Here is a 15,054-nt window from a genome sequence, read left to right as displayed (position 1 = left end):
GACAAGAGGGAATGGCCTCAAGCTCCACCAGGGGAGGTTCAGGCTGAACATTAGGAAAAAAATTTTCATGGAAAGGGTCATTGGTCACTGGAACAGGCTGCCCAGGGAGAGGGTCGAGTCACCTTCCCTGGTGGTGTTTAAGGGATGGGTGGACGAGGTGTTGAGGGACATGGGTTAGTGTTTGATGGGAATGGTTTGACTCAATGATCCAGTGGGTCTTTTCCAACCTGGTGATTCTATGATTGGATTATACCAGTTAAGAATCCTTTCTTCTCTTAATATAATGTTCCAGTTTGGATAAAAAATAGAGGATATTGAGCCCAAAACCATGATCTGAGCCTTGAAGGAGTGTATTTTTTCTCTATGCATGTACAGACAAAGACACGCACCACACCTAATTTTGTGTATAAAAGGATATTTTCTATGGAAGAATTTGTTTGATTAAAAATCTGGTTTTTCATACTAAACCAGCTCAGAATCTCTCTTTAACAGTTCTACAGAGAAACTTCCACAATATGAATGATGCAGAAATTGCTTTGCAGATTTGCATGAATGATTTATTCTGCTTTGGTGAAAGGCAATTCACAGAGAGCGTGCACAGGCCAGATGACACCTCATTTGAAATAGAGAGGAGAAGGGAAAATGACTTCTCTCTCCTACAGTGACGATGTCTGCTGGTGTGAACATGTCTCTTCTCCCTGTGATGCTAGGGTCGTCAGTGGAATTAGTTCCACATTGATGCTGGTAACACCCACCATAGGTGTGCAACATCACTCTCAAAGGCTTGAGGTAGGAAAGAAAGGAATGTTATCAGTGCAACTGCATCCTTTCCTTTAGCAAGTGGTCTGCTTACCCTGTAGCCACACAGGCACTAAGTACAATTTAACCAAGGACTTCTTATCCCTGTGCTACCTCTCACCAATTAGTGTTAGTTGGATACTTTCCAACACATTCTTTAATGGTTATTTTCATAACTGTCCAGGTCTCCATGTTAGGAAAGAAGACTAATAGGAAGGGAACATCTAGCTCCATTCAAGGCATCGAAGAATTCTTTAGAAGTCTTCCAGCAGCAACTTCTTTCTTTGCGTTGAAAATCACCTTAATCCCTTTAATGGTCAAAATGAAGTGGCTTATGTTTCCTCAACAGGCTGCTGAGTACTGCTTCATATTTCAGTATGTGGACCTTGTTGATGTCTGCTGTTGCACAGATTCTTATGTCCAACTCACACTGTCAACTTCGTGCTTAGCTGAGCAAAGGCAGAGTAGTAATTAGTAGTCCAATGCTGATGACCATCTAGACAAGAGGCCCCCCATACACTATAGGGAGTCACAAAGCTGGGGCAGCTCCAGAAGAAGTCAGTTGCTTTCTGGATTTTCTATAGTTCCGTGGATGCCGTGGGTACGCTAGGGCAAATCCCAAATGTGGATTTCAGAAGCTTCTGCTAGCTAAGTTCTATACAAACTGGGATTGCCAGCACAGCTCTGCCACTAGTTCAGTGTTGTTAGTTGCTCGTTCTGGCATCAGATCTTCACACAAGGTGCTCAAGAGCTGCATGTTGGCCACCACTCATGAAAGCCCTTTACATTCCCAGTGGATCCAACCCAGCCATCTAGAAGGTGAGAGCCCTGTAGAGAGAGAATTACAGTCCCACAGTGATTGTTTTACTGTTACATTCTGTACCTGTTGCACTTGATCTAAGCAAAGACTGTGGTAGATAATTGTATTCAGTCTCTTTTCCCTTGAGATTTCAACAGGGGAAGGTGTTTTTCATTTCCTATACCAGTGACACATTGCAGTGCAATTCTCTGCTGTGCTGTAGCCATATTCCACCCAGGGCTGGAGGCTTTTCAGGGCTAGACAGAGTGATTATCTTTATGTTTAAAGCTGCTGCATCTCATTCATCACTTTGCTGCATCATGCGTGAACTTATCCTTTGAGATGAAAGTTGCTATCACAAAAGAATGTAGTATTAGTGTTTTGCTGCTTTGTTTTAATAAATATTCCCAATAACTAGAGGATTTTCTTTATCACGAGCAGCAGAAAAGAAATCTCTAATGACATCTGAAGGCTTTTCCAATAAAGTGGGCTGAAAGGCACACTAGTGCTCTGAAAGCAAATACCATTTGCACAGGAAGCTGCTGATAGCCTAAAAGATCTATATTGTGTTTCTGATCTGTGTTGGATTCCTACATCAATTTGAAAAAAAAAAATCACGCGAGGCAAATCGAGAGTTGCTGTGATTTGGGATAGTATCTTCAAAGTTGAAGAGGCTGCAGTGAATTGATGCTGTTTGAAACGAGCTCACGAGCTTTCTCTGTCCTGTGCTTCATTGCTCATGTGTAAATTGAGAAAAATAACACCGCCTTGTTCTTGGCATTTTAGTATGACTGGCAAAAAAATCTACATCAGGATCGTGATTCTGGATTTTAAAACAGCTTTTTGATTAGAAGTCATGGGGTGGTTTGTTTGGTTTTTTGCATTTTTTTTTTCCGTACTATTGCTTCTAATGAAAATGTGAATTTTTATTATTTTTTTTTTAACTGAAAAGGCAATCACTGGAAAAATGAAAGCTTCATTTTTGAAAGAGGTGTTTGACATAGTCATTTCTCTATGATGCCACCATTCTTCTCCAGAGGCTGGACCCTGTGCCCCGTGCCACCTGTGATGATCAGTCATTGCCATGGGACTCCCTGCAGGGACTTTGGGACTCTGCAAAAAGGGGGACGTTTTGCATTATGGGAGATGTAGTTCTAGCCACCACCAACATTTTCTGTACAAATAAATTAAAACCAAATGAACAGTGCCTTATTAGTTAATTAGAAATTCTGTGGATTAAGAATTAGCTGTTCCCTGTAAGCTACAAGGCTTAACACAATGCAGCCACGGTCTTGTTTGCAGCCTCCAGGGCCAATTATCAATAAATAATGAAGAAACTATTCGTTTTAGAAAGTATTTTATTTTTTTTTCCACCCCCTTTTTTTAAAAAACAACCTCATTCAGCTGTTATTTTGCCAGATTTCTTTGTTCATTTGTTTTTCCCCTAATATTGCACCGCAGTATCAAAATGTGCACACTGCACTGAAATTTCTCCCTTACCCGTCTCTATGAAAAATGTAGCACATTCATCATCAGAGGGAAAAGAGCTTGGTCTTTTGCACAAACAGGCTTTTGAGGAAATTGATTTATAAGGGGCGGGAGGCAAATGCAAGGCTTTTACTGCTGAAAGGTACCAGGAGTAATCAGCATGGTCAACAGAAGCAATTATACATGATGATAGTTTCAGAGGACCACTGAACAGGAGAGGATCAGTTTTGGGGAGGAGAAGGGCACTGAAAGCAGCTTTACAAGAAGGAAAACCTGAGAGATGGATTTTAAAAAAAAAGGAAATCACAGTTACATTTAGGGAAGAAAGGAGATGAGCAGCAGTCCTGTCGATCTTGATAGTGCAAAGATGATAATTATTTTTATGAGGTGCTCAGTTTCACCATGTGATGAGTAGGACATGAACATCCATTTACCGTCTATGTAATGATGGTACTGACTAATGCATGGATATTCTTTATTAGGCAGTTGAGCATGAACAGCAAGTTGGTGAATAACAGGAATTCTGCTTCGCAAATATATATGAGCTTTGTATGATAGGCTGCAAATTATCTGGTCTGATTTTCTTCAATAATTCTAGGGATTATTTCTTTTTTTTGTAAAGTTATCAGTTTTTTCATGCTTGCATTTTTTACCTTTATTTTGGCCATTGTCATATTTTTCTTCTGAAAATGGGATGATTGATTTTTTTTTGTTTGCTTTGTTTAAAAAAAATATTTGGAAGGAAGGAAATATAGTGTAGATAATTTACAGGAAAAGACAGCTACCTTTCTTATTGGATTCTTTGTGGGGTTTATGGCAGGGCTTTTGTCCAACCTCTGTCTAGAAGCTGGACTACCACCAGCTCTAGATCAGGTTGGTTATGGTTTTGTCTAGTGGAGTCTACAAGTGATTCTTCTGCATCTCTGGGCAGTATGTTCCAGTGTTGCATTACCTCCAAGGGAGGAAGATTCCCAATAAATAATTTGAAATGCTCAAGCTGCAAACTGTCTGTTACTCCTTGTAATATCATCTGCCTCTAATAGGAAGAGTTTCTCTGCTTCGTACATAACTTTTGAGCAGTTGTAGACTGTAATTAGATTGCCCCTTGGCCTCTCCTTCACCAGATTAAACAAGTGCATCTCCCTCCACCTGATCTTGCAGGACTTCTGCTTCAGGTCCCTGACCGCCCTGGTAGCCTTCAGCTGTGCTCTCCCCAGTTTCTCAAAGCCTGTCTTTAACTGGGTATCCCTAAAGCTAGGCAGAGAAATGCAGCTGTGGCCCTAGTAGTGCCAAGAAGAGGGGAATGTTAACTTCCCCCACCGTACTGGTATGCAGTTTGTGTTATTTCCAGTGAGAACACAGTGTTGACTCACCTTCAGCATGATGCCCACCATAGCCCCCAGGACCTTTCCAGCAGCTGCTATTTAGGTGATTGTTTCCAAGCATATATTGATACGTGGGGTTGTTTTCTCCTGGTGAAGAGCTTTGATCTTTATTGTACTTTATATGGTTCTTGCTGGCCCACTCCTCATGTTTCTCAAGGTCACAGTATGTCCAATATAGTTTTCTGGTATCAAAAATCATGTTATTTTCCACTGAGAAAGTTGAAACCATCTGTCTTTTCCCTACAAGGATGTCCCAGCCTGGTAATCAGAGTCTAAGTGAACTATACTTCTCCATTAGGAAGAAAGGGGTGGTCATAAACAGGAACACTATCAGATGTTTTGTGATGAAAAAACCCTCAAAAAAACCCTACATAATGTTTTTTTCATTATCAAACAAAATCAAATGGAAATGAAGTGATCACAAAACAACATTTAACAATGTATTTTTGGATCAATTAGATTTTTTCCTTTGGCTAAAATTGGCACATTTGTTCTGACTTTAGCCCTGCAAACAATTTTATGTTATTTCATTGTTACATAAAGCAACTCATTTTAACTTCAAATGAAGTTAAATGAGAAAAACATAATCAGAATGTTCTTTTTAAAAAATGAGAAAGCAGGACATATTAACACAACCCAAACTCTTCCTCTGGGGATTTTTTAAAGCTTTTTTTTTTTTCCCTCTTTTTTTCGCTTTCTTTTTTTCAGTGACTTGACTTCATCAACAAACAGCATTCTAGGAACAGCTAAAAAACAATTTAAATGAGAACTCCTTAACTGCCAGTGGTTGCAATTCCCTGCTTTTTGTTCATAACCCCTAAGATAACTCCCATACTTCAGGGAATCTGATCCCTTTTTCTCTGTTTTGTACACATTACCCATATTGTTTCACCCTAATACTCTCCATTTTTTATTTTGCATCTAGAAACAGCAACAACCATGGAATTAGTGGGCTTCCCAGGTTAACGGACATCACCTCCCTTTAGCAGAACACTCATACGCTATTTCTCTTTCTCCATTCTGTTAATGAAAATCTTTGTAACTTTGTTCTAGTTCAGAAGCCTCTGTATTCCTCCACATCTTTGTGTGTTCCAGATGAGTTTAAATCCTTCATGAAAAGGCTACCTAGCAACCATTTCCTGACTATTGGGAGCATCCACCAGCACTGGGGGAACGACTGGGATCTGCAGAACCGCTACAAGCTGCTGCAGAGCTCCCTGGAAGCCCAGCGCCAGAAGATTCAGCGCACTGCCCGCAAACTCTTTGGCCTCAGTGTCCGGTGTCGGCACAATCCTAACCACCAGCTGCCTAGAGAAAGGTACCTTCACCCTTCGTTGTGAATGAGTACGGTGTGATGGGTGACTGATGGGACTGAGTCTGGGCTTGGACCTAAAACCAGCAGCCTAGGTGTTTGGATATGTAGTGTTAACGTCAAGGTTTTGGGGAAAATGGTAAAGTCTAGGTGCGGATCGAAGTGCTGGAAGTGTAAGTAACCTTCACCACATACCTAAGCATACTCAGATCCTTTTTTTGTGGTTTTACCTACCCAGGTGAAGGGCATGCATTTATTCTGTAGTATTCTGCAAGAATATTACAGGGCTGATATCAGAAAGCCAGGCAGCCTAAACTACTTCTTAAGCAGTTTTGCATCACGTACCACAGCCGTGCTTTAAGCCTCCAGTTGCTGTTAGAGTGGATGAGTGGAGCACAAGATGCTCCAGACCATTTTTGGGTTGTGCTTCTCAATGAATATTGCCAGAGTGAAGGAGAAGCTTTAATTTCGCTTGGAATAGATTGCATCTCTTCTACAAAATGCAGAGTGTATCTGCAAACCTGCACTGATCAGGAGCCTAGCAATGTCATTAGAGATGGAGAGAGTAGATTTTCCATTACAGCTATAGCAACTATTGATATCCAATAGTCACCTCCTGCTGGCTCCTTTCAGCCCTGACCTGGCTCAGCCCTCAGAGTTTAAGTTTGTTTCCAGTCACTTTTCAAGACTTACATCTGTGGATTTTAACAAACATTTCGTGCTGTTTCTTTCTACATTGTCTGGAGTGCAGTAACACTGAAAATGTTGGAGAAAATGAGTCTAAATGCCTTTTCTGCCATATTTCTCTTGGAAGAGTCAGGTGAAGTTAACATTTGTAGAGGAACTGATTTTCAGTTCCTTCATTACCTAAATATTCAGTCTCAAGAGCAAATTAACTGATTGATTGCTATCTCCTGTTATCATCGAGCCTGCTGGCTGCTAAGCACACTGAGTTTTCATTTCACCACTGTGCAGCTCAGATAACTCTTCCAGGGCTTAACAACTCTTTAAGTACTAAACAATCTCATGTTTCTGGACAAAGACTTGATAGATTTACTAGGGATGAGGAAAAATATCTAATAAGTTTAAGAGATGATGAAAAAATGTCTTTGGAGAACTTCCTAGAATTGGCCTGTTCCTGCCAGTTGGCTGAGTTGCCATGAACAAGCCAACTGGTAGAGGAGTCACAAGCACAACCAGGCAGTGTTTTGAGTTTTGCTACAACAACAACGAAGTGAAGCAGCAGCGAGCAAATATCCAGCCAACCATGTTGCAGCAAAGCTTTCAGATAATAATGTCTTCAGCATTTTTCTTCTATTTTAAAAACTCAGCCATGCAGAAAGGGAGCCTCCAACTAAGATTATAAAATCTGGGGGAAGGAGGACAAAATGGATGATGGCAGCTGAGTTTTTAACTGACTGATGTGCTTGATCTGTTTAAGTCAACACCACCAGGCATATTATAATTTCTTTTATTATTTGTCATCCTGCATTTGTAGCTAGGCAAGGGAGGGTCTCGGCAGACAGATATGTAGTGGAAGATAGCGGGAGACGTATGCATTTCATTGTACCTTTCACAGGGCTTGGAACTGCTCTAATTTTCTAATTGTTACTGTACAGAACGACAGATGCTTATCAAGCATACCAGTGGTTTTGAAAAGACAGAAAGGTTCTATTAAGAGCAAGCCTCTCTCTCTTTAATACACATAATAGTAAGCCTACTTTATAAATTCAAAAGCAAAGTAGAAAAGAAATAGGATTGCTATTGATTGTCCTCAGGGAAACGAAGAAGTGATGTTTCCAAAAGAAAGAAAACATAGAGGTTTTGGCAATTAGGCTGATTCCCCATGACCTTTTGCAACAGCTAAGAAGGAAATATATGTATATATTTGCTCCACACTGCTTTTGCTCAAAAAACCCCACATCTTTGCAGGCGAGTTTATTGATTTAAAAAAAATAATATGTATATATATATAAATTCTTAGTTGTTAAAGCTGAAAGGCTGAATGAGTACCTATAGCTACATTTTAAAACTCTGGATGTAAAATATAAACAACATCCAAAGGAGGAGGGGGGTTGATACATGTTCTGGGCTCCAGCCAAATTGTCATTAGTTAGGAATATATCTCACATCTGCTGAGAATAAAAGTAGCATTTTTTGCTTCCCTGTTCCATACAGAAAGCCCAAAAGTAGCTCCACAGCAGCTAGTGCTGGTTGGGAAGCAAAAGGTGAGTTTGCAAAGGAAAACTTGTTAAATCCCTATGTTTTTTCTTGCAATTAAAAAAAAACCCGAATCTGTCCTACTGGATAGGGGTTTTGATCATTTTTTGTCATTGTTTTGTTTGGTTCATATGTCCTTTGGTTTTGTTTCGGGATGGTTTGGTTTTCTAATCATCTCAGACACCATCTACAACAAAGCCACATCTTTATCTCAAGGGACACCCATCAGCCTCTTCCCCTCCCCAGACCTGATTAATCCTGAAGGATGAAAAGTCAGGAAGAATGAAAATTTTTCATCACCTTTCTCTATAACCTGACCTCTGTTTCTGCTCCGAAAGCCCAAGCAAAACATTATTTTGTCACACGAGATAGGTTTTAAATGGTGAAACAGCTCTGCATGGTTACCTGGCTCCCAATTCCCAGCATTGCCAGGAGTCTGCATGTCTCCAGCAAGCATTAGCAAGAAAATCCTGCAAAATAACTCTCACTCACAGCTTTGACTGGATGTCACTTTTTTTTTTTAATTTTATTTTAGTTTGGAATATAAGATATTAAAGTTGAATGTAAAATTGCTTGAAAGTGACCTTTGAAGACATAGTTTTCCTTTTTTTAATTTCACATGCTGTAGTACTTTATACTTTGAATTGGCAGACGCAGGAAACATCAGGCAAAATAACTTTTGTGATGATATGAAGAGGGAGAAAGATAAATGGATGACCCCTTAATGAAAGGGAAAATAATTAAAATGAAAACAAATGGGTACTCTGCTACTGGCTTTCAGCTTTTAAACAGTGGCTCTTTTCAGCTTCCTCGTGTCCTGACATCTCTTGGTTATGCTCACACGAGTTTGAGCCATCACAGGCGTGTGTTGAAGAAGTTACCTCCCATCAGCTGAAGGGCTGTGACTGGTCTTGCGTATATTTTTATCCTGTCCCACTAGTGAGAAAAAATGGGGTGATTTATACCACTTCCCCTTGTCAAGTTAGTAGCCGATGCCCAGCTCTGCCCAGGATTCTGTGTTTTCATTTAATTACGTCCTTTATTGCTGCCATCAGCAGATGGTGGGGAGCCTTTTTTTTTTGTCCTACTTGTGTCTTTCCTGAATGCTACCAAATATATACACACACCCCCCCACTAAAGAAAACCCTCTTTCTCCTGATCTCCTCTCACCCTTCCTCTACTAAGTTGATCCGGGGAGCAGGAAAATTGCTAGTTTGGATTCCTCTTTTGCTTTGCTGAGTGTTGGTGTAGGAGAAGGATAGCATATATATTTTTTTTTCCTCTAAGACAGTGCACATCTAAGGCAAACAGGGTATGGTCATCTGACTCTAGCTTTTATTGTGTCCACTACTGTATAGCCAGGCAGTTCTTTCCCCATGAACCCAATGGTATTATCGACACGTAAAACCTCTGTAAAGCATCAGGCCAGTCTTCCACAAGTACACTGGGAATCCCATGCACAAGTGAAAGAATGAGGAAAGCAGGAGAGTCATGTTCGCTTGCACAGAGCTGGAATCGAGATCTTTGCACGGTACTTGCTCAGCGTGTGTTTGGCTGTTGTTTGCATATGCAGCTGTGCAAGGCTCTTGGCAGCTGTATGGAAATGGTGGCAGCATGCGAACGCAGGCATATCTCTGACAGTGCTGGATACTCATCAAACCCACCCCAGAAACCACATTTAGTCCTATAAGCAACTGTTGCTACCTCATCTGGGAGCCCGGTATCACAAAAAGCAACAAATGTGACTGTAGAAAGAGCTGCAGAAATCAGGGGAATACTGTCCTCCGCTGAGGGACTGGGGTAGGGCTGCTGAGAGGATGGAGCTGCATTTATCTGCCACCAGCCTGCTGCCTCAGCCCTTCATATTCTTCATGCTACTGGGCTTCTCTTTATCTAGGTGGAAATTACAGAGGGAGCTAGGGACACAGCTTGGGGCTGCAGGTGATACTCCCTGCAAACTGAACTCTGATTTTACAATCATCATCAAGCCAAATCATGGGAAGAAGCAGGAACCTTGCACTTCTCTTAAGCAATTCACCATTCACTGACCCCAGCCAGCCAGTGAGTGTATACTGGAGGGTTGCTTTGGCTTTAGTTCATCCACTTACTCATCATCCCTCATCTTTGTGCTTAGACTAGGGATTAGAAGCAAAGAAAGAATCTTTCAAGGAGGTGGAGGAATCAAGAAGGACTCACGGCACCTTAGGGAGACTGAAACTTGGAATCTGGGTGTCTTGCTAAATTCAAGTGCATTTGGCTGGCTTTCCAAACAGAAGCTGCGAGGCTTCAGATGGGCTAAAAAATATCTGTTTTACTCGAAAAGTGAGCAAAAATTCACCTATGAGCAGAAGACAGACTCGGTCCCCACAGATGGTTTGAGAATGCTTGTTGCTGTCAGCAGCATGTTTGGCAGTCATGCTGTGCTGTGCCGTCCCCTCCCCTTTGAAGCAGAACTGTCATAGAAACCAGGAGAAGCCCTGTGCACTTTTTCTGGGGTCCAGGGCTGTCACTGTCTCCCTCTACAGCAGATATTTATAGAGGTCACTGCTTTGCCCCCAAGCTCTCCAGCCAACCTTGTCTTTTCCAGTAGCAGTAGAACTCCTGCTAGCTGTGAATAAGGCAAAGAGACCCTGGCAACACTGTACGCAGGAGGAGTGTGGAAATTGTCTCTCCACCACATCCAAGGCTTCAGAAATTTCCTGCTAATGCACTTCCTTTTTCCTCGCTGTCTCATTTTTTTTCCCTTTGACTCAGTTTCTCCCTGCTCGTTTTCATTCCTGCCTGTCCCATCTTTCAGTTGTTGATTTTACTTCAGTTTTCCTCTTTTCTCCATCCTTATTCCTCCTGCCCACTGCATTTCTCTCTCATTTTTTCCTTTTACCTGAACATTTTCCTCCTCTTTCTTCCCCTACCCTTTCTGCTTGATGATTTCTTTCCTTCCAGCGCTTTCCTCGGTTTCACACTCGCATCCCTTCACTTGCTCCCTCCCCTTAATCATCTTGCTGTTCTTTGCTGCTGTATCATTTAATGCCTTCTTTGATACAGCCTACAGCTTAATGATTATTCGGAGGTCAGGCGATGCAGGTGCCATGAATTTCACTAATCCAGCTCTGAGAGCCTCTGTCCATAATCACTCCTCCCATTCTACAGGGACTGAATTCTAATTTGTCATTAGCCAGTCCTCTCACAGCAGCACTACCAAGAACTTTTTGCCCAGAGGAGACAATGAAGTATTCATTAGCTGGGGGGAAGGCGGAGGGGAGGGAGCAGGCGGCTGAACAAGGCATCCTGCTGAAGGCTGCTGAGAAAGGAGTCGCTGTGCTGAGATTTCCCAGGGTGGTGGGGAGGGGGGAAGATGGGCACAGCAAGGCAACATGGCAAGCGTACAAAAAACAAACATAGGTTACAGTGTCGTTCATTACGAGTCATTCCAGGGCTGCAGGACGTGGAGGTGAGGGTGCTGATATAGCAATTACAGGAGTGGTGGGGCTTCAGAATGGGCAAGTGTGGCTGCTTGTTAAGGGGAGAGGCTATAAGAGGAGGTTAATTAGCATTAGATTTTTTAAAGGTGAAGATTCTCTAGCAGTTTTGTCTCTATGCACCCTGATTTTCACTCTCTTTTCTGCTGTTATTGTACTCAGCAACATGAACAGAGGTTACTACCAGCTTTGCCTCATCCCATTACTGGTCTGGTTTTGGAGTGTGTAGGGAATTGCCAATGATACAGAGAGATTTCTCCTGCTAACCTAGGAGTTATGCTGACCAGCCAAGTCTGGTAGCACCTCAGCCTGTGACATAGCTTTATCCGTTCTGTTCCTATGACTGAACTTTGTTACAGTGACATTGATGCAGTCCTTGGTAGGAGACTGTGCCAGTCTCAGCTCTTGGAGCAGCATGAAAAGAGAGACTTCAGATAACCAGTCCCAACTTATAATTACTTCTTAGAGGGCTTTTGTTCTTCACTAAAGGAGTAAACATTAGCTGAAAGATTCAGTCTAGAAATAGACTCAGTAGCTCCCAGATGCCACAGCAGGGCATCAGTGTTCTGAGAGCTCTGCCTCCAATATATCCTGAAAACACTGTGGCTCCGGTAAGATGACAACACCAAAGACTTTGTGAGGCTCTACAATGTTAATGCTTTCTTCTTCCTACCTGCAGGACAATACAGGAGTGGCTTACCCGAGTCCAGTCCCTGCTCTACTGCAATGAGAATGGGTTCTGGGGGACCTTTCTAGAAAGCCAACGGAGCTGCGTTTGCCATGGTGGCACCAGCCTGTGCCAGCGTCCCATCCCCTGCATCATCGGGGGTAATAACAGCTGTGCCATGTGCAGCCTTGCCAACATCTCTCTCTGTGGCTCATGCAACAAGGGCTATAAGCTTTACCGGGGTCGCTGCGAGCCTCAGAACGTAGACTCAGAGCGGAGCGAGCAGTTCATTAGCTTTGAGACAGACTTGGACTTCCAGGACCTAGAGCTAAAGTACCTGCTGCAGAAAATGGACTCTCGCCTGTATGTGCACACCACCTTCATCAGCAACGAGATCCGCCTGGACACCTTCTTTGACCCCAGGTGGCGCAAACGCATGTCCCTCACCTTGAAGAGCAACAAGAACCGGATGGACTTCATCCACATGGTGATTGGGATCTCAATGCGAATCTGCCAGATGCGCAACAGCAGCCTGGACCCTATGTTCTTTGTCTACGTCAACCCGTTCAGCGGGAGTCACAGCGAGGGCTGGAACATGCCCTTTGGGGAATACGGCTACCCACGCTGGGAGAAAATCCGCCTCCAAAACAGCCAGTGCTACAACTGGACCCTGCTACTGGGCAACCGGTGGAAAACCTTTTTCGAGACCGTCCACATCTACCTACGCAGCCGGACTCGGCTGCCCTCCCTGCTGCGTAATGAGACTGGCCAAGGGCCCGTGGACCTTTCTGACCCCACCAAACGTCAATTCTACATCAAGATCTCAGATGTGCAGGTGTATGGCTACAGCCTGCGTTTTAATGCGGACCTACTGCGCAGTGCTGTGCAGCAGGTCAACCAGTCGTACACGCAAGGTGGGCAGTTCTATTCTTCTTCCTCCGTCATGCTCTTGCTGCTGGATATTCGGGACCGAATCAATAGACTGGCGCCTCCTGTGGCCCCAGGGAAGCCCCAGCTGGATCTGTTCTCTTGTATGCTCAAGCACCGCCTGAAACTCACCAACAGCGAGATCATCCGTGTGAACCACGCTCTAGACCTGTACAACACCGAGATCCTCAAACAGTCAGACCAGATGACAGCCAAACTCTGCTAACCCGGACTTTTCAGTGGACATATTGGTGATTGATCCTTTTGCTGTAAAAAAAAAAAAAATAAAAGAGAAAAAAAAAGAGAAAAAAGTAAAAAAAAAAGAAAGAAAAGTGGGGGGAAAGTAAAGAAAGGGGAGAAAAATAAGATTTGTAAGATGTAATTAATATACAAAAGAGAAACTAAAGAGGAAAATCTTCATTTGTTGAAAACTAAACCCGTTCTAGCAGCTGTATAAAACTGTCAGGCATGTTTGTTATTTCTATAATCCGTCATAAAAGGGTAACACCTTACTCTCTCTTGACCTTGGGGGTGTTGCTTGCTGGTCCTCGGGGGCAACAGAGTAAATAAAGGGAGGAGCAGAGAGAGGGGCAAACGTCTGTAATGAACTGTAAAGATTTCTGCTATGCAGGTGCCAAGACAACAAGACAAAAAAAAAAAATCAAAGCAAACAAACAGACAAAAGTTCTATGTAAATGTAAAATATACTGCCATTATTCCTATAGTGGGAGTAAATGGTTAAAGATAAAAGATATTTCTTCTGTTGAGATTTATGCCAGCTTTATGTTGAGTTATTCACACAGCCTGTACTGAGTTTTACTGGATGCCAGAAGGTGATGACAGTCCTTTGGGAGCAAAACTAGCTTGTTGATGAGAAAACATGTAAAAGGTGGAGGATGGGTGGGTGGGTGCAGGTCTCAGGTGTCTTCACTTTGGGATTTCCACCTTGGAAGACTTTTAACCAGAGGGAGAGTCTCAGAACTTGCTGAAGAGTGGGATGTCAGGTTCTTACAGCTACTTTGCTGAACTGGAGTTCAAGCCCTGCTTCAGACTGCTGTTGTCTTCAGTGATGTTGGAGCTTAACCCCTTGAGGATCAGCACCTGTAAATCTTCACTCAACTTTAAGGTACTTCACTGGAGCCCCTTATACAGAGAAACCAAAATCATGTGTCACTTTGATAAACCTAGATTTAAAGACAAACCTGGCTTTATGCTTCAGGTTCTGGGTTTTCCAGTAACAGCGGGAAGCCCTCATGACCACAAACACCAAAGCACAATGCAAGAAAATACATTTCCAAGGAAGCTTGGAAACACAGTAGGGTACACAAGTCACTTTTGTTCTTTGGGGAAGGAAAAATATATCTCTTTTAGTTTATTAATTTTCTGTGGCTGTGAGTGATATCCATGTTTCACTTACACTTTCTTTGCAAAAAAAATCAAAATATCTGCAAAAATAATAAAAGGGAGGGGTGGGAGGGGAGAAAATAATAACCAAACCTACTCTGAATTTGCAAGGAGGAAGCCAAATTAAAAAGGATTGTGTTAACAAAAAAACAACTAAAATAACTAAGAGGTGGGTAAAATTTTGTGAAGTGCGTGATTAGATTTAAAAATAATAATATATTGAATGATGTATACAAATGCAGGATCAGCTGAGCTTGATGATGAAATCTGAACACAGTGGGAGGTGAGTAGTGGGGTGTTGCTTTTAATCTTCCTGCTTTTTAGTTGAAGTTGGTTGTAAGAAATGGTAGTGAAAGACTATGATTTCTGCCCTCCTAGAAGGGAGAAATAAACCTCTGATCCTGCTGCCTTCTAGAGTTGGAGGAGTATCTGGGGGGAAAACAGTCCTAAGCAGGAGGGACAGTCCTGATCCTAAGTCCAAGATTCAAATCTGGCTCAAGATTTACTGTGTTGATTCAGTCAAGTTCAAATTAGTCTTGTGGAAATATTGACCTTCTTATTTGGAGACTTTGGCT

At 42.4% G+C, this 15,054-nt stretch overlaps 1 protein-coding gene across 1 annotated transcript in view; it reads left to right on the top strand.

The window, feature by feature from the left end:
- The window catches only part of BRINP1 (BMP/retinoic acid inducible neural specific 1), an 89,788-nt gene extending 75,865 nt beyond the window's left edge, over positions 1–13,923 (top strand). Inside the window, exons 7-8 of the mRNA XM_069873277.1 lie at positions 5,566–5,788; positions 12,161–13,923. Coding sequence (XP_069729378.1) covers positions 5,566–5,788; positions 12,161–13,301 — 1,364 coding nt within the window. The 3' untranslated portion in view covers positions 13,302–13,923. The remainder of the gene's footprint in view (positions 1–5,565; positions 5,789–12,160) is intronic.
- The last annotated feature ends 1,131 nt before the right edge of the window (positions 13,924–15,054 follow it).

This window comes from Phaenicophaeus curvirostris, chromosome 20 (assembly GCF_032191515.1).
Source record: "Phaenicophaeus curvirostris isolate KB17595 chromosome 20, BPBGC_Pcur_1.0, whole genome shotgun sequence".
Taxonomy (NCBI): domain Eukaryota; kingdom Metazoa; phylum Chordata; class Aves; order Cuculiformes; family Cuculidae; genus Phaenicophaeus; species Phaenicophaeus curvirostris.
Note: the sequence above shows the minus strand (reverse complement) of the source record. Positions and strands in the feature narration are given on the sequence as shown.